Source organism: Vanessa cardui, chromosome 20 (assembly GCF_905220365.1).
Source record: "Vanessa cardui chromosome 20, ilVanCard2.1, whole genome shotgun sequence".
Classification (NCBI taxonomy): domain Eukaryota; kingdom Metazoa; phylum Arthropoda; class Insecta; order Lepidoptera; family Nymphalidae; genus Vanessa; species Vanessa cardui.
In genome coordinates, this window is record NC_061142.1 from 11,190,445 (window position 1) to 11,209,424 (window position 18,980).

The 18,980-nt window shown below is 30.7% G+C and overlaps 3 protein-coding genes across 3 annotated transcripts in view; 2 read left to right on the forward strand and 1 right to left on the reverse strand.

Annotated features, from left to right (window-relative positions):
- The first annotated feature begins 70 nt into the window (after nt 1–70).
- On the forward strand, nt 71–9,538 carry LOC124538313 (protein preli-like). Its single transcript, XM_047115341.1, has 7 exons — nt 71–311; nt 699–878; nt 1,035–1,142; nt 2,979–3,084; nt 5,199–5,348; nt 6,904–7,072; nt 7,351–9,538. The coding sequence occupies exons 2-6, from the start codon at nt 787–789 to the stop codon at nt 7,054–7,056; spliced, it is 609 nt and encodes a 202-aa protein (XP_046971297.1). The 5' UTR covers nt 71–311; nt 699–786; the 3' UTR covers nt 7,057–7,072; nt 7,351–9,538.
- Nucleotides 9,539–10,080: 542 nt separating this feature from the next.
- On the reverse strand, nt 10,081–11,813 carry LOC124538463 (probable methyltransferase-like protein 15 homolog). Its single transcript, XM_047115534.1, has 3 exons — nt 11,614–11,813; nt 11,304–11,542; nt 10,081–11,235 (listed from the first exon to the last, which is right to left on the reverse strand). Exons 1-3 carry the CDS (start codon nt 11,682–11,684, stop codon nt 10,211–10,213), a joined length of 1,335 nt encoding a protein of 444 aa, XP_046971490.1. The 5' UTR covers nt 11,685–11,813; the 3' UTR covers nt 10,081–10,210.
- A 4,581-nt stretch (nt 11,814–16,394) lies between these two features.
- The window catches only part of LOC124538649 (neurexin-1), a 188,542-nt gene continuing 185,956 nt past the window's right edge, over nt 16,395–18,980 (forward strand). Inside the window, exon 1 of the mRNA XM_047115781.1 lies at nt 16,395–16,545. The gene's annotated coding sequence lies outside the window, so the exon portion shown is untranslated. The remainder of the gene's footprint in view (nt 16,546–18,980) is intronic.

The window sequence follows — 18,980 nt, forward strand, 5'->3', positions numbered from 1 at the left end:
ATATGACAAATGAAATACGCAGATAATATAATAATAGGTTATCTGTTACTTTAATGTCAAATATATATTTTAATCTGTATTCTGTAATGTAAGGTAAGATCAAATTTCTGTGTGGACTCTGGAATTATCTGTGAAAAATATTATCAGAATATTATCAAAAACCATTGAAATATGAATGATAACATGAGGTATTTGGAGAAATCAATCATCGCACATTTAAAATAAATTTCGAGGAGTGAAATTGTGACGGTGTAATATCCATTACACCTTATATCTTCACAAAATACGCTCCTGTTTATTTCCGGCTAAAGGTAATTATTTATTTTTTACTTAAATTACTTTAACAATGTGCTTTATAGTTTACGTTAATTAATAGACGTGACGAATAAATGAATGCTTACATTTAAGTTATTAAGCCTAAAAGTTAGATTGGTTTCGTTTAAGTTCGCTTTAATTATTGAATATTTAAATTCTTATGTTGATTATAATGCTATAGATACGTGATCAAAGTCACGAAGGACATGCTTTGTTTACATTGTGATTTAAGAACTTTAAAGATGTTAGCCCTTTTCTAGTCAAATTATATTCTGACCTAGTTGCAGTGTTTATGTAATCCGAGCAGAAATATGATATGTATTCTGTACATGTGACTATATGTTAGTAAATGGACGTGATCTTCAAATATTTGTGTTTAACAGGTTTTAAACGTGATAAATAATGGCGCATTGAAGAGTTAACATCTTGTTAAAAAGCATTCCAATATTAAATAATAAGAATTAAAGAAAAATGGCAAGATATTATGAAAATACGACAACATTCAACTACAGCTGGGAACAAGTTGCTCGAGGTTATTGGAAGAGATATCCTAATCCACAAAGGTAATTAAAATACATTTTTATGCTTGCTTGACGTTATGCTAGTTTAATATAAAAAAAATATTTTAAGTTGTGAACTTATAAAAATATACAATTATTTAATTACTACAAAACATGATTATATCTCAAAGTTTGTATTTGTATATTTTTTTGTTTCAGTTCCCATGTTTTATCCGAGGATACATGGAGCCGACAAGTTAAAGATGGATGCTTGTATACAAAAAGACTATTGACAAAAACAAATAGAGTACCAAAGTGGGGTGAAAGGTAAGTCCAATATTTAATCTACATGCTTTGTATATGGTACAAGTTTTATTGTGATTTGTTTAATATGGCTTCACCAAGGTTATTTTGTTAAGTGACTAAAGTATGGTCTGTTGTATATTTTTTAATAACAACAACACTAGACTAAATATAAAAAAAAAATTAGAATGTTTGTAAAATTAATTTTATTACAATTTTATATTTTTTTAAACATTTGCTTTTTTTGATTTATTATGATTTAATGTATTTAAACAAAGAAAATTACTATATGCTTACATATTTAGAGAACTATAACACTAATTTTATAAGGAACATAAGCTAAACATAGTTCTGCAACTGACATTTCCATAGAATATTTAATCAAGGTTATATTCAAGATTTTCAATAAGTAAACATTAAGTCCAAGGTTGAAAGTAAATGTAAACAATAATATTGACAGATTATTAATGTTTGGTTAGTGGCTACAATATTTGGACATAAAAAATAGATTAAATCCACTCAAGCACTACTGACTTTTAATTCAAATATTTTACATTTATTAATTTAAGTGTCAAATATCTATGACAAAAGAAACCTTTACCATGCATGAGCTGTATTGCCTTTTAAAGTTTCTAGCTATACACATCCCAGCTCCATATAAGTACAATAAAGGACAACATACAACTTTCACATTGAACATTAAACATAAAAGAAAAAATCTTGTTTTCTACTGGTGAATAGTTGAAGTATACATGTATTGTACACATGGACCTTCTTCTTTAATCAGTATATTTACTGCGTACTAATGTGAGAAAGCAACTTTGTTTTGTTTTATGAATAAATTAATTCTATGTTTGCAACAGTAACAAAGAATTAAGCTTTGTTGTTTTACAGTAAATAAATATAGTAGTCATAATGGGTGATATCTTCCAAAAAAAATTGATGTTTGCTTATATGCTAGGCAATAGCTAGTTATGTAAAAAAATAATACCAAGTGTTACACAAACATAGTGTCTTCAGCTTATCATCCAAGAGATATCTTGTTTTCCTGAATAAAGATAACAAGTAATGATAAGGCATTACAAAACATCTATTTGACCTTCAACTTTGAACGATTAATAAAGTAATATTGACTTTGTTTAGAAAGCTAATTATTGAAATTTGAACTATAATTATATTTGTAAGTTGTGATACTACATTCACCTCTCTAAGGTTATTGTGATGTTAAATGTGTAAAAAACATTCTCTTTATTTTCTTATTGAAGGTTAATTACTTTGTCTATGAGTACTGCCATGTATATACAGTTTTACTTCACAAAGGTTCATGTTGATCGCAACTACCTATTTAGGTCATGTACTTTTCATTATATGTTATGTAGTTATTATTCAGGCCTTGTGGTGCAGAAAGTAGTCACATTCTACAAACATCTGCCTTATATAAATGTAGTTTTCATTTGTAATTTTGTCTCATTTTCAAGGAGAATATTAAAGGCAGTCAAGCAGAGCAGCTCTTGCCTTAGACCAGACATAACTCTTACGGAAATATTAACCCCTTTTCTTTTTGAGCCTCAACAAAGATACTTTCATTGTCTTAATCGTCCCAAAGAATAATAAGAAAATTTTAGCATAATATATAAATATTTCTTATAGTGTTCATAAAAGGTGCGGGTGATCCAATTGTCTTTTGCCTGATTATTGTAATAAAGAAACTTTTTGTATAATATAGTTATGTCATGTCAGTCATGTGGTCATGGTATGTCCAACTGGGGCAACTATAAGTCAAATGAACACTGCTATCATATTTTATGTTTTTTTTTTGTATACCTTTTTTAATATTTATATGGTGTTAATTATTTACAGATTCTTCAGTGCAAAATCGGTTAAGATCATAGAAGAAAGTGTAGTCGATCCAGATAAAAAGGTTTTGGTTACATATACCAGAAATTTAGGCTACACAAAAGTTATGGTAAGCTTGTTTGTTTTGCTTTTTATAACTCAACTTTCATTGTATTTTATATTCTTAGGTTATATTTAGGTGTGTGGTTTTTTAAAGATATTGGTTGATAATTCAATGTTTTCCAATATAAAATTATTAGCCTGGGCGAGTTTCTATCAAATATTGACAATACTGGCTTACACATACCGAAACTACCGTGACAGCGTATATACTACTCAAAGAAACAATGTCTTGTTGTTTTTATTTGTAATGTTAAATAATTCACATGACTCGTTTAAAGAAAGAGTTATAATTAAAGATAAAAAAATACATTAAAATTTTGAACTTTAATAGATAAAACTTATCTAAATAATTAATTAATATGTAGTAGTAATTTTTAATTACATTGTTATTTGGCGTTTTTAATTCAGGTCAATTGTTTTAAAATATATTCGAATTATTTTTGATAAAACTGATGACACGTTGATGTGTATTTAGTTATTAGCTGACTCAATAGATGTTGCCGTAACTATGGATATTGAATTAGAAATACTATAATAAATAAAAAATATATCGTTCGAAAAATATGTTGGTCATAATTCTAATACTTTGGGATACACAACATTCTTAGTTTTATATTCTGGCGCGTATGTTAATTGTTTTGCTGGCAATCCGATTTTAATGTTCCTTGTATTTTTTCTTCCATAGGAAAGGTTCATATAAAAAGAAAAAAAAAAACAATACATTCACAATAAAAAAATACGTAGAAATTAGTCCAACGCTATAATTATAACCTAGCTATATCTATACTGTGTTGTGGTGTGTGTGTTGTATTATATATGTTTAAAAACGGGTAGCATAGTAAACTAGGTACGGTATTAAATCTTTATTGTGACGTCGTATCGGCGCTTGTTGAATATTAATATGGAGTGACATCAAGGACACAGACTGCAATATAAAAATTATATATACAAATCACTACATAGTATAATAATAGTATAAAAATAAATTCGCTCTCCGTGTATATATTATATAGTGTTACAAGAGTAAGGTTTATATATATGTAATACAAGCATAGTATCAGTATATTCTCAGTAGAAACACTGATATTTTTTTAGGTTTCTAATGTAATGTCGTATACGACAACGCATATACGGTAGCTAACTCTTGAAAACGTGTGCAAGGCCCAGTTACAATACTGATAACTAAAAGTTAGAAATATTATCTTAAATATATTCTGCCTATTGGGTTGAGAAGCCGTAAGCAGTAAACTACTAAATATTATGTTTGAATGAATTTATATAGCTTCACAACCTTGAATGCCAATGTGCTTAATATGCATCGTTACGCAATTGATTGTCGTCATTTGTAGCTACTATTGATTTTTGTATAAAAAATATTAATCTATTATTTTTTATTTTTGGGTTACTGATTGAAAATGAGTATATACGTATTTACAATAACAACAACAGCCTGTAAATTCCCACTGCTGGGCTTAAGGTCTCATCTCCGTTTGAGAAGAGTGATTGGAACATATTCCACCACGCTGTTCCAATGCGGGTTGGCGGAATACACATGTGGCAGAATTTCTATGAAATTTGTCACATGCAGGTTTCATCGCGATGTTTTCCTTCACCGCTGAGCACGATATGAATTATATAGACAAATTAAGCACATGAATCAGCGGTGCTTGCCTGGGTTTTAAACCGCAATCATCGGTTAAGATGCACGCGTTCTAACCAATGGGCCATCTCGTCTATATACGTATTTAAGCATTTCTGCATGTTCTACACTAAATATGGGTGAAATACACACCAAATTTAGAATCTCTTTCTATACCATCAAAATAGGTCTTAAATCAATGTGATATTTATATTAATCTGTAAATAAATCCAACTTCCACGCGAACTGCTAGTATCCATATAATGCATACTCAATGATCTATGATCATTCAAGATCACACCAATTGACCAAAATTAAGACCAATTATGTCGCATCAGTTTAATATCAATATTGTATATTTTGCTTTACTCGGTTTTGGGTTGACTAAACTATTATATATTATGTTTTATATTTGAATGTAATATAAGAATTTTTAATATGACGATCTTAACACCTTTTTTATAATTAATATTTTATTACAGAGTGTAGTGGAACGAGTGGAGTACAGGCCGTCGGGTCCGGGGCAGACGATCGCGAAACGCTCTGCCTGGATCGATTCCCAAGTGTTCGGGTTCTCGAGAGCTATAAGGGCGTTTGGACTCGATCGTTTCAGGAAGAATTGTAACCAGATGGTGAGAAAAATATATACATTTTCTTGGTGGTAGGGCTTTTTGTAAGCCCGCCTGAGTAGGTACCACCCACTAGTCAGATATTCTTCCGCTAAACAACAGTACGCAGTATGGTTGTGTTCCGGTTTGAAGGGAGAGTGAGCCAGTGTAACTACAGGCACAAGGGACATAACATCTTAGTTCCCATGGTTGGTGGCACATTGACGATGTAAGGAATAGTTAATATTTCTTACAGCGTCATTGTGTCTATGGATAATGGTGACCACTTACTATCAGGTAGCCCATATGCTCGTCCGCCAATCTATATCATAAAAAAATATATAAAGACATGTTATGTCCTGTTCGTGATGAATTACAATAGGTTAGTTAGGTTCGGAAAGTAGATTCTAGTGAGAAGAACCGACAAGAAACTCAGTTGTTAATATCCAATATTTTGATTACAATGTAATCTATCATAATTTCTTTATGTAACCTGTCTAGAAAGCAATAAATATTAAATTAGCGATTTTTATCTCTATTATATACATAACTTGTATTGAGTATATTTCTCAAACGTTTTTCCATGTTTTTTAAATTTTTCTAGTTAAAAATAACTTCGAATCTTATTCTAAAAAACGTATACCCAAGGATAATCAGCATCAGGCATCCATATTGATAACCAATATAATTTATCTTTCTGAATGTCATTTGTTTATTTATAAATATGTTAAAGCATTCAATTATCGATAATTCGACTTTTATGTTAGTTGCTAAATTTTTATCATTAAATTTAATCACTATATTTTATGCGTTTCAAATTGATAATAAATTAATTAATCTACGAAGATAAAACGTAACATTACGTCATGTGAAATAATAAAGTAAATCCTCTATATATATTTATATTAGCTCTCATTTCTATCAGTATTTATGCTCACTATTCATCCCTGCATAGTTAAGCGTAAGAGAAGGGCCCTATCCGATCACTGATGGTACCATATCATCATCAACTCTTTCTCTCTCACTCTTATCAATTGACGACCTCCATGGTCGAGTGGTGTGTACGACGGTTTTCATGGGTACGCCACTCTGAGGTTCCGGGTTCGATTCCCGGCCGAGTCGATGTAGATTACCATTAGTTTTCTATGTTGTCTTGGGTCTGGGTGTTCGTGGTACCGTCGTTACTTCTGATTGTCCATAACACAAGTGCTTCAGCTACTTACATTGGGATCAAAGTAATGTATGTGATGTTGTCTCATAACACACTTTATAACTCTATCAACGTACAAACATGTGGCGTCTTATTAAATAATTTTAATTATAAGCTGCGACTAACATATAGATATAAATAATGTAAGATGTAAAGTACACAGTGTAGCTATAATAATGTGTAACTACAGGCACAAGGGACATAACATCTTAGTTCCCAAGGTTGGTGGCCCATTGACGATGTAAGGTAATATAAATTACAGTGTCATTGTGTATGGGTGATGGTGACCATTTTCCATCAGGTGGCCCATATGCTCGTCCGCCAACCTATAACATAAAAAAAAAAATAATAGTGTCGTCTGGCTTGCAGGTGAACGGCTTCAACCACGTGCTGCAGGGCATGTTCCCGCGCGCGGCGGGCGCGCACGCGCCGCCCGTTGCGCATGCGCTCAAGGAGATGCGCGACGCCGCCGCCGCCGCGCGCGCCACGGCCAGCGCGCTGTCGCCCGTGCAGCGCAGCTAACCCGCGCGCGCGCACGGTACGCGCAACGCACCAATGTTTTAAAAAAAATCACCAATTACAAGAAAATAACGTATATCGCAAATCTATGGAGAAACCCTCAAATAACATCTGCATAACATGATAATAGTTTTCTTCCGAAGCTATGTCTGGTTTCGGATGCCAAAAAGTCTTATGTGTTATTCCATACTATAACCAAATGCATTCTAGATCTTTCATCGACCAAATTTTCGCATTTATAATATTAAAAAATAATACCAATCAAGTGTTTCCAATAAAACATGTATTTGTTTACAGGTAATGAAAGCTGTGAATAATTTTGGATCAATCTGTGACTTTGAATCAATAAATCGAACATATTTATCGAAGATGAATAATTAAAGCGAAAACGTAAAAGCTTATTAATATTTTGCATAAGTGCTGATAAGGAACAACAGCTAATTTATTTTGAAGAAATGTCACTGTGTTGCACTCCTTATAAGGTAAAGAATATAGACTTCCAAATATATAAGACTAATTAAGGTGTTGAGAGGGTTAATATCTTGTGTAATGAAAATGTTGAGAGAAGGAAAAAAAAATATCGCTTGTCTATTGTTTACATACAATATTATTGCCATATTAAATAATTAATCCTAACTTTATTATATCTTTAAAATGTAAAAGTATTTCAGCAACACTGCCACTATTGTGAATGCATTCATGCTACTCGTACCTTCAAACAATGTTATTACATTAAAATTAGTTATTTCATGTATAGTAACAAATTATTTAACACCTATATTAAATCCGCCATCTTGTTTTAACGGACCTATTTAAAGTTAGATGCAAATAGCACATATTCGCAAATAGCTTCCAGGTCATAAAAAAATAAATGTTGCTATAATATTATATCTTTCAAAATTCTAATGCATAATGTAATATCATTGTGTACCACATTCCACCTGTGGGTTTGTATTGTTTGAACACTGCAATCACTATATGAGTTAATTTATAATGTACACTCGCTGTAAGAATGTTTTAAGTGCTGTTTTTCATGAAGAGTTTCCAAAAGAAGATTTTAGAATTGGCATTGCAAAAATTAGGCATGTTTATATGTCTGATCCTGTGTCCACAAAAGTGGAGATAATTGGATGAGAAACAGGCACCAATTGAAACTAAGCTATCTGCTTAGCTTGATGTGGAAATAAGCTATTGATTAGGTGCTTAGGATAACATCTACTTTGGTTTATGTAATTCCTTATCCATTGACAACTAACTGATGTTAGACAACAAAAAAATAGGAAAAAAGGAAATTGCAATTGTATTACATTATATCATCTATTCAAATATTTATATTGTCTCTGGTGCTGGTTATAATATATATCTTTCTCTTTCTAATGTTTGAGTTTAATATACTAGAGAATTTCCATTTGTTTGTTTGTTCGTTTCTTGTCATCAGAAAAAGTGTAGAATGTTGTAGATGTGTATTATTTATAGGTAGGTTCTAGTTCTAGGTTGGTCAAGATTCAAGATAGATGTAGAGAAATCTCCTTTTATCACTTTATAGAATATTACATTGATAATTATCATTTTGTTCTCTTATAATATCCATTAACCGTTATAGGCATTACAATGAAATATTTCGGTATAATTTAAATCTAACAAAGATATTGACAATGTTTTTTCTTATTAAATTGATCAAAAATCTCTATTAAACGCGATTTTGAAGATATTGAGCATGCCCATTGATATTGTGCTTGTCAATTATTGCTTAAATGAAATGTATACAAGCGTCTGCTGAGAAATTGACAATATGATATGTCTGCGATCTTTAACACTTTTCATTGTACAAGAAGAATGTAAATCGAAAAATTAATATTTATAAATAATATATAATTGTATATAAATAGCTTGTTAATTATTAAATTCGTATGTATTAATAAGTAATATCCATATTTATAATTTAGTATGCTTATTTCTAAGCTGCCAGCTGACAGATTACTTTTATGAATATGGAATAAATTGAATTGGTGAGTAAAAATATTGTAATGTAATGAAAGTTATAAAAAAAACTGCGTTTCTATTTATATTAAATGACGTCTAAAAAGTAAATTTTCCATACTTTTTACTCATCTATATATAAATTTATAAGAAATTGGTTATTGTTGCGATCAATACTCTTAAAATAAAAATGCATTTACAGCAATAAGAATTGCACGACAACGTTTATTTACTATGATCGATTTGCATAATATTTTTGTATTAAAGCATTTTACATTCTCACATTGAAATATCAAGTGTGGATTATGCTATTTTAATCAAAAGTCTATCATGTGGTTCTTATTTAAGATATTTTAAATCTCCTCTCAGGTTTGGGAGTAAAATAATAATTTGTTATTAAGATCTAATGTTAATTGGTAACCTTAAACAAATTAGAAGTAGTTACCATTACATTGTCAAAAAAAAATAATTAAAATACTGATAATTAAAGAGTCTACGAATAAATTATTGTTGTTTCATTATTTATAATCCTCTTATAAAAGTGGCTTTATTTATTAAATAATTACTTATTTTTGTAATGTTAGGATTTAAGTTGACGTGAATTTTTTTTAGGCTAAATTATTTTATTTCTGATATAAAAAAACATAGTTTTTTTTATCTGTGATCTAATAGACTAAACATTAATATCAAATGAATTTTGATTTACATTAAAGTTAGTAAAACGAAATAATTTAGCAAGAAAAGTATTGAAGAAAATTTAAACTTTTTTACTAACTCTATACATTTTTTTCAGTTAATTTTTATGTTTATATAATTATCACATTCTTTGATATGGTAATTTAAAGAGTTATTGTACAGCTGTACTTGTGAAACAAGTAAATAAAAATATGACATTATTTTATTACAATTCAGGTTTCTAATACTATGGACTAGAGGAATTAAATTATTATTAGTAAAAGAAGGAAATATATTATTTAATTTTGAAGTTTTCATAGAATATATTTAGTTTTTATATTGATTGTGAAAGGTAGACAATAAGAAAATATAAACTTTAAATATTATTTATTTTTCTACATTACAATCTAAATTTATCTACAGCTTATATAGAGTTGAAATTTTCAAACTAAAGTACCCTTTTGTACGCTTATAATTTTCATTTTCTCATTATCATCTTTTATTACTTGATTTTAAGTGCAGCTCTCAACCGAGCACTCCTACTCCTTGGGTTTCTTTCAACTTCTTCATCAGATGGCACTTCAACATGCTTATTTATTGCTTTCCATGGAGAATCTAAGAATTGATTTATTGTTTCCTGATCTTGTACTAACATAGGACTAAGATATCTTAATGGGACTGGATTAGCTGTTTCATTTACTATATTTCCAGCAATGTGTCGCTTGACTATTGTATCTTCAAGAGAATGAAAGCAAACTGTGACCAACCTCCCATTAATTTTTAAATAATACTTAGTCAGAACCATACCATAGTTGAGCTCATTTAGTTCATTATTTACGAATATACGTAATGCTTGAAATACTTTAGTTGCGTTTGACTGTGGTCTCTGTAGTTTATCTAATCTGAATTCATCTGGGCAGCAAGAATCTACAATATCCACCAATTCATGAGTTGTATCAATATTCTTTATCATGTACCTAGCGTGTATTATTGTTTGAGCTATTTTTGCCGCCCTCTTTTCCTCTCCATAATATTTAAAAATTTTGTAAAGTTCATGTTCGTTAGCAGTTGCTAAAACTTCTCTGGCAGTGATTTGATTAGGATCTCTTCCAGCATCCATTCGCATATCAAGATAACCATTTTTGCTAACAGCAAAACCTCTTTCACCATTATCTAGTTGCATAGAGGAGCAACCAAAGTCAAATAATATGCCATCTATTGAACGTTGCTTAATACCAACACTTTTCAAAAGCGTAGGAAGCTCACTAAATTTTCCTAATAATGGAATTACTCTGCTTGGATATTCTTCAGAGAGCTTCTTAGCTTTTTCATAAGCAATAGGATCTCTATCTAATGTTATTATTTGACAATTAGCTGATTCGAGAATTTTTCTAGAGTGTCCTCCTGCACCAAATGTCATGTCAATGTAAAGTTCATTGTCGCTAGGTTTTAAGTGTTTTATTACTTCATTTAACATAACAGGTGTATGATCTCTGTAGGTTTTATTATGAAGCTTGCGAGATAAAAAATGATTCAAGTATCTTATTTGTTTGAAAGTCATTATGAATCCTTTTGAAAGATCTTTCTAAAGAAACCTTTGTTTTCTTCTTTTAAATATGTTAATACTTCACTGGATAGAATGAGGTTACACTCTTCAGTGCTCAAGCCAGTTGCAGTGCTTTGGTTGGTTCTATTATATTTGTCACGGTAATGGTTGTCTGCTAGTTTGTTCAGAGCGTTGTATTGACGGGTACACAGTTCAGAATCTAAGTTTTGCTTATTGGATGACTCAAAAGCAACTTTCACTTTTTCTCGTATGAACTTGCCAAGATCCCTGAAATGTTTTATGGTTATGATTTAGTTTTCACGATATATGTGTTTATATACAGATATTGCACTACTAACCTTTCGCCTTTAGAAGTGTCTACCGGCCATTTAGCTATTAACTTCGTAAACTTTTTATACTGAGAAGTCATAGTTAGTGTTTGTCCATATTAATTTAAACGAAAGTGATTTTTTTTCTTTACGTAAATATGGTGAAATATTTACTGCGGTCTAAAATAAAAACAGATTCAATGTGATTCAATTGGAATTATCATTAGTGTCAATTTGACGGTAATGGAGCGTTCAGTAACATGTACGATATGATTTTCCGCTATTTCAACTTTCTCAATAAGAATATTATTCAACGAATGTTATATATAACTGTTATTACAGTAATTTTAATTTAATAGAAAAAATATTTTTGATCCTCCAATAATATTTTATATCTTGTTTTATTTAGATTTTGTTTTTTAGATGTCTGTGTCTACAGTGCACTAATATGAGACGCAGAATGGAATTACATTGTAATGAAAGTCAATATTGTAAAGTTACATAATTGTTTCATGTAATTATTATGTAAGGATTCGTTTCATTTATTATGTCTTCATATTGAATCGATACAAATACCGTCACTAAATTTGAGGCTTTCGACTACTACGGCTATTTAATTATACATGGGTTGTTTCTAAATTATGAAATCAGTGTAAGATATAATATTAATGACTTATCATATTAAGTTTATTGCTTTTAAAATTTAAAGATGGAAATCAATTAAAGTATTTCTTAAGAAAACTATATTTTTTAGCTTATACATATATTATAGCCATACAAATATTCAAATATTGTCAAATTATGTTAATGATAAGTAAATTTTGAATATTTGAATAAAATCGTTCTTAGCTTAATTGAAAAAGCTTAAGTAATTATAAACTAACATTTAACAAAATTCTATTAAAAAATAATTGAATAAAAGAAGTAAAAGAACTACTTAGTGGTACGTAATCTCGTTTTATTAAAATCTTCAGGACATTTACGAAACTTCTTAATTCACATTATCTGGCTAATCTGTAGGACATATCATGAAATCAACAACCATAACGTCCTGTTAAAATTAATTCAATAAAATAACATATTACAAAAAATGTTACGTCGTAGTCAATACCATAAGTTTAAGAGCTAATAAAATGTAATTCATAAAACCCAGTAGTATCTATCTTTATTATTAAATATATATTTATACCGACAAATTAGTTATAGGCTGCGACGAAGCCAAGCAATTTCCGTAGGCAGTGGTCAACGGAAATTACCTAGCATTGTGCTGTGTAATTACGGGCACAGGGGACATAACAGCTTAGGCAGCGATTGGCAATGCAAGGAATGGCTAATGCGTCTTAAGATGCCAATGTTGATTGGCAATGGCTACCTCTGATCAAGTGGCATGTCCTCGATGACGGCATCTCAATAAATGTAACCTGTATCCTGTAATTAAACGGAATTATGAATACATGTATGGTATATGAAACACTGAGTTTATTTTAATATTTAAACTATAATAATCCGTAATCGCTTCGTCAGTCTTGTCTGTCTTATTTTTGAAGTAATTATTAAAATTGATTTTTTTTTAATTATATATCTATTATACGTACTAGTCCAAGATCCAACAATTATGATATTTTATAACTTCCAAAACTTAAAAAGTTAAATCGGTTTACAACCGACTTAAAACGCAGAGAGGATTATATACTGGGCTTTGTTACACTGATAACTGTTTGACGAATAAATATGAAATGAAATGTATAATGCGAGGGAATGTTTTTTTTTTTTTATGTAGTATACGAATATACTTACCTATAGCTTATGTAGAGTGCATTTCATCAAGTCTTTATTACATAATATTAAATATAGAGTAATTACGTGAAAAATTTGAATCTTATATCGTTGTTATGATATACATATATAACAAGACTTACATTTTCTTTTGCTCCATTACCTATGTGTATTGAATTACCAAGGGAGAAACTGCGACAATTGATTTTTATTAAGTACTGGTTTTTAGCTATATTATTTGCATAATAGCATCTATTGATTCCTAAATCGGATATAATATATCCGTCATCATATTATGACGATTGGGCTGACCGCGAGTATGAAAATTTGGAAGTGTTATTAAATCACGTAAAAGATTTTGAAATTAGTTGTTATAGTTATTGAAATTAGTTTTCTTATTTTTTTCGTTATCTATATACGACGTAGTCACAACAATGTATTATTACATGAGCCACTAACTGTATATTAAATCAAATAACTTAATTAAAAAAAATAATCCTATGAATAAGTTGGTTCTTATACTAATGTAATATCAAATTATTAGGTTACATTAGACAAAATGAGATTTTTTCTGAACATTTGATTTGTGATTTGAAAAATAAGGTAAGCTGAATGGAATCATAATTGGAGGACTGCTGTCTGAAGCTTTAGATTTCATTACGGACTTATGAAAGCCGTGGCTTGTTTTGTCTAAAATATAACGACGAGAATTAAATCACACGCGTCACTCCGCACGATATGTTTGGGTCAGACCTGACGTTATAGACTCTTGGTGATTTTCGTCAATTTTATTAATGAGATAAAACTGATAGTCTTCTTAATAAGAAATATTCCAGTTGATAGAATATCTAGAATCTATTTTGAACCGTTAATCAGATCAGTAAAATTTAATCATGTAATATTTTCTTTAAAATGATGATGATATAGTTACTTATTAAAATATCATGATGATTTAATAAGTAGAAAAATTTAAAGACACCGGGGTGAGTTAGTTTAAAATCTTTTTCCGTAGCAAACTATTTTTGTAAATTGACCTTTTCTCACTACAGACTGCCATTATTAGCAAAAATAAAATAAATCAATTTCCATATTTTATTGATAGATTCAGATTCCTTACAAAATCACAAATGTGTTTTTGAAATACGTCATACAATTTATTAATTGACTCTATCTAACGCGTCTCAAAATAATTACGTAATAGGTCTCGTTTATATAACAAGTGTATGTTTTTTCAGTATTAAGATAATAAGAATATTTATAAAAATAACAATATTTAGGATAAATTGGTTTAGCAAACATATAATGACAATGAATGAAAAAGTGGAAATTATATAGAAAACTAGAACCAAGACGTAGTTGACCGTTCCTGTTGTAATCGTTAATAAAATATAAAACAAATAAGACTGGGGCAATAATACAATAACTCAAAATTTTAAAAGTCCTCCAAATAGCAACTTGTGTACTGATGATGGTGATGTTGTCTGACTCCTTTCAGTTACAGCTGCCAGGGAGTCTTCCCCTTCTCTAGCCAGGCACAGAATCAAAAGGTTTAATGCTTACATCGGAGTGAACACACTTCCAAAATCAGGGTATTACTGAGAATATTTCGACGGAAAAACTTAATCATTTTTATCAACGCAACCTGAGCTGTGAACTCGGAACCTTGGGATTTGTAGCCTTTTATCTACTATTCTACTATATCTACTATCTATTTAATCACTAGACCAATAGGAATCTATTCTATAACCTGAGGTCATTCCAATAAGATCAAAAATATGTTACGATAGTTCTGCTTTAAGTTGGTGTGGAGTTCCGCAGCGTACTGATGCCGGATGATGCTGCAGGTACAGCAAAATCAGAGGATACTAAAATTTTAATTGATTATACCCATAAAACTTACTCACATCGCTTTAACATCTAGAAAAGCTGAATAGACTTTCTTTAATCATAGCAAAGAACATTACAAAAAAAGATCTTTAGAAGCTACGATTCCACAGACAGAAACACGTTAAACTTGTAATACACAGTTTTTGCATCGGGACTTAAAAGTCTATCTCGCAGCAAGTGTTGTAAATGCTGTAGGGGGTTAAAAGTTACAACACAGCCTCGATAAAGTACACGTGTATTAATTCTACCCCTCCCTTCGTCCCTCGAAAGCATAAACTGTTGAATTTATGTTCCCGCCCTTATTGCTCGCTCCAACAAAGAATTTACTCGACTCCTCACTGCACTTCTCAACGGGAAATTTCGTTTACGAAAATCAACGCTTTTTTTTCCAACGATGACTTGCCTTGTATTATTCTCTTGAGAATTTCTTATCTTCAGCATCTATTGCTGTTTTGTTAAGACAACTTGTTAAGAAATTGTAGGAGTATACGCAATGGATGCTCTATTTGTGTTGGCGTAGACTCGAAAAGTGTTGCTGGTGTATGGTTACGCTGAACGTTACAAAGTGTGAGCCTTTTGTTTCGGTTAAGGTACGGTTCTGTTAGTACGTTTATTTGATATTTTTGGGAAAAATCGTGGTTAAATGCTTGCCATTTTTTAATTCTAATACTTATTAATAATTACCGACTATTTTAATAAAATTGTGTAAATGTTATATATGACACATCTTTTATTAATCCAAATTTTTTATGATTGTGAAAAACTACTACATTATATTCTATTTGTTTAAGAAATAAATACTCAGTTCGAAAAAACAATAATAAATAAATACATACTCTTAAAAGTATTGTTACTTATAATTACTTTAAACAAATGAACAAAACTCGCGACTCAAAAACTAAAGTTCAATTATGTAAAACTTGCACTAAGTCTTGGAAACATTTGTGTAAGTATTTATCGCTCTACATAAGTGTATAAAGTAAACATTGTTGTTTAGTATCGATATACATAGAAAACATTAAACAGCAGCTAAGCGGAATTGTAGACAAAAAATCCGCCTAACCGAGTTAACGGCACGCCGTCTTAACCGCAGGGCGGGTTGCGCGCGCAAGCCGCCGCCATTTCTGCCTGCAGTCGTATTCAGCGCGCCTAGCTCGCGCCATGCGTCCTACAACCTGATCTAATTACATAATCTAAACCTTTACTTTTTAAATTACAATAAACACGTAACGTGACATCGTTAGTGTACACATTCGTGATTAGTTCTGTGAAATACAAAGGCGAATGGATATACAATAGGTATGCTATGATTTACATTTACTAAGTGTACGCTACCCTTAACACGCTACGCTACGAGCAGCTTCATTCTGTTGTAATAGCGAACGTAGTAAAGTTTCATTTTTAATTTATATTTAATTTTTGTGTTATGGCAATACAGTATCGAAATATTTATGTTTGGAGCTTGTTTTTTTTTCGTCTGCGCGGTGCCATTACGATCTTTATACGAGGGTGACATTTTATGAGCCTGTCTAAGATGCTATGTACGTGAAGTCTAGCTGTATTAAGATATTTATTTATATCCTTTACTTTAAGTGTAAAAACAAACCGCAGTTCTTTTTTTATTCCTTTGTTTTGGTTTAACTTGCCGAATAGAGTAACTTAATAGCATGTGTTTGAGGTTAATTTACTATTTCATTAAAATTCATTTTCTTTGTTGCGTTTTTAACGATAAGTGAACTAAGAGTCGTTTGATTAATCTTTAAAAAAATGACTACAATGTGTTAGGTCTTTCTGGGTAGGTACTTTAGTGGTGTGTACAGCTTGGTATAATATATTGTATCGCCAAGCAGCACTGTTGTGTTCCACTTTGAAGGGCGAGTGAGCCAGTGTACCTGGCATAAGGAACATGACATCTTAGATACAAATGTTGATGCCGCATTGGTCTATGGCAGTAGGGCCACTAAACATCAGGTGCCTCATTTACTCAACTGCCAAACCAAGTCATTAAAAAAAATTACACTAACACCCATTATGCATATTTACTAGCTTTACCCGTCTACTTCGCTGGACATTAGTCGTACTAAGTTTTATTTTTTATTTTGTTATTAGCTTTTGATCATTAGAACGTATGAATTCGAATTAATTGTGATTAAATTCTTAAAATTATTTAATTTAATATTTGTCATCTATTTCATCTTCTGTGTTGTTATCGATTGGCTGCACATTGTTCATGACACACATTAACTTATTTTCAAAATCAATTATTCTTTTTATTGCACCCGGAAACAGTTGTTATTCATGAAAATGCTTTCGTTGGTGTAATCTTGATGTAAAGTTGATTGTACCTAATTATTTAAATATCAACCTTTATATTTCTGTACTCTGTAGAAGTTTCCATGACACCGACATGGATTCTATTATCTAGTTATCAAATATCAATATTATTACATTTACAACCTTGTCTATACTTACGAACATACGTCACAGCATCCTGAGCATATTCGTGCATGTGTCTTGGACTTCCTGCGTTCGAAGATGGAAGTATTACTCTTTGTCCAATATCAGCAGCTTCTTTATCATTCGATAATGCATCTCGTAAATGAATATAATATTCGGTTCTACATTTTGATTGGTTGTATTTAATGTAGTTTAATCGTTCATTCTCGACCCTAGTGTACATGTCAACAATGAAATGTTGAAACAGTTGACGACACTTCAGAATATGATTAGATTGATTATCTCTAATCACTTTACGATACGCATAAAATCCATTCAACTAACTCTCTCCGATGTCACAGAGTCTGTCGTGAGATTAGTTTGATACAGTTTGAGGTGACATCCGTCTTATGCTCGCGAATACGGAATTGGATAATCGTAATAATGGTCATACGATCGGTGTATTTCAGTTACACCTTGCTTGCATTTTATAATTTGTAGTAAATGTATATAAAATAAATAGATATTAAAAATATTTAAAACGATTACTAACATTTACTCATTTACAGCACTATATATTACTAGTTCACTTAAATATAAATAAAAAAATATAAATTATATTCAAGCGTTAAAAAAGATTTCATTATAAAATACACAAATCGAGTATTTCATCCGACTTATTCGAGATAAATATCTCCATATAAACACATTATGAAGCGAGCACTCAATTCGAAGGGTTTTATAGAAAATCAAAATACGGCCACATACTAACTTCTAAGCTGATGAGATTTTAATTTACGTCAGAAAAGAAATTAACGTCAGCATCCGAGAGTATAGAATAAAGAATATAGAATTATCTTAGTAGTTAATTGGAAAGAAATGGATACTTGTGAAATCATTTATTCTGATTATTTAATTACAGCCAAATCTGTAAATAGGAATATTCGTTAATTTTAATGTAAGCCAGCCTAAAACGGGCTTGGCTTTCATAAAAATGAAAAAAATCAACCAGGGTGCAAAGGGCGCCTCGCATCTAATCTCGGACCATTAATAAGGCGCCCAAGACCGTTTTTTAAAAATCTTTTTTGGGGAGTAATGACAGCCAGAAGACTGCTGGGTTGGCGTAAGATTCAACTAAGACAATTTTCGAAATATCAACTTAAGGGTGAGAAATGGGAGGCTATTGTATGAATTAAAAAAAAAAAAGTGACTTCGAGTAGGTAGTGTACTTATCTGAATTTTTCACGTGACTAAGTAACATAGTGTTTTGTAAGACAAATCGTTACATATAAAAACGT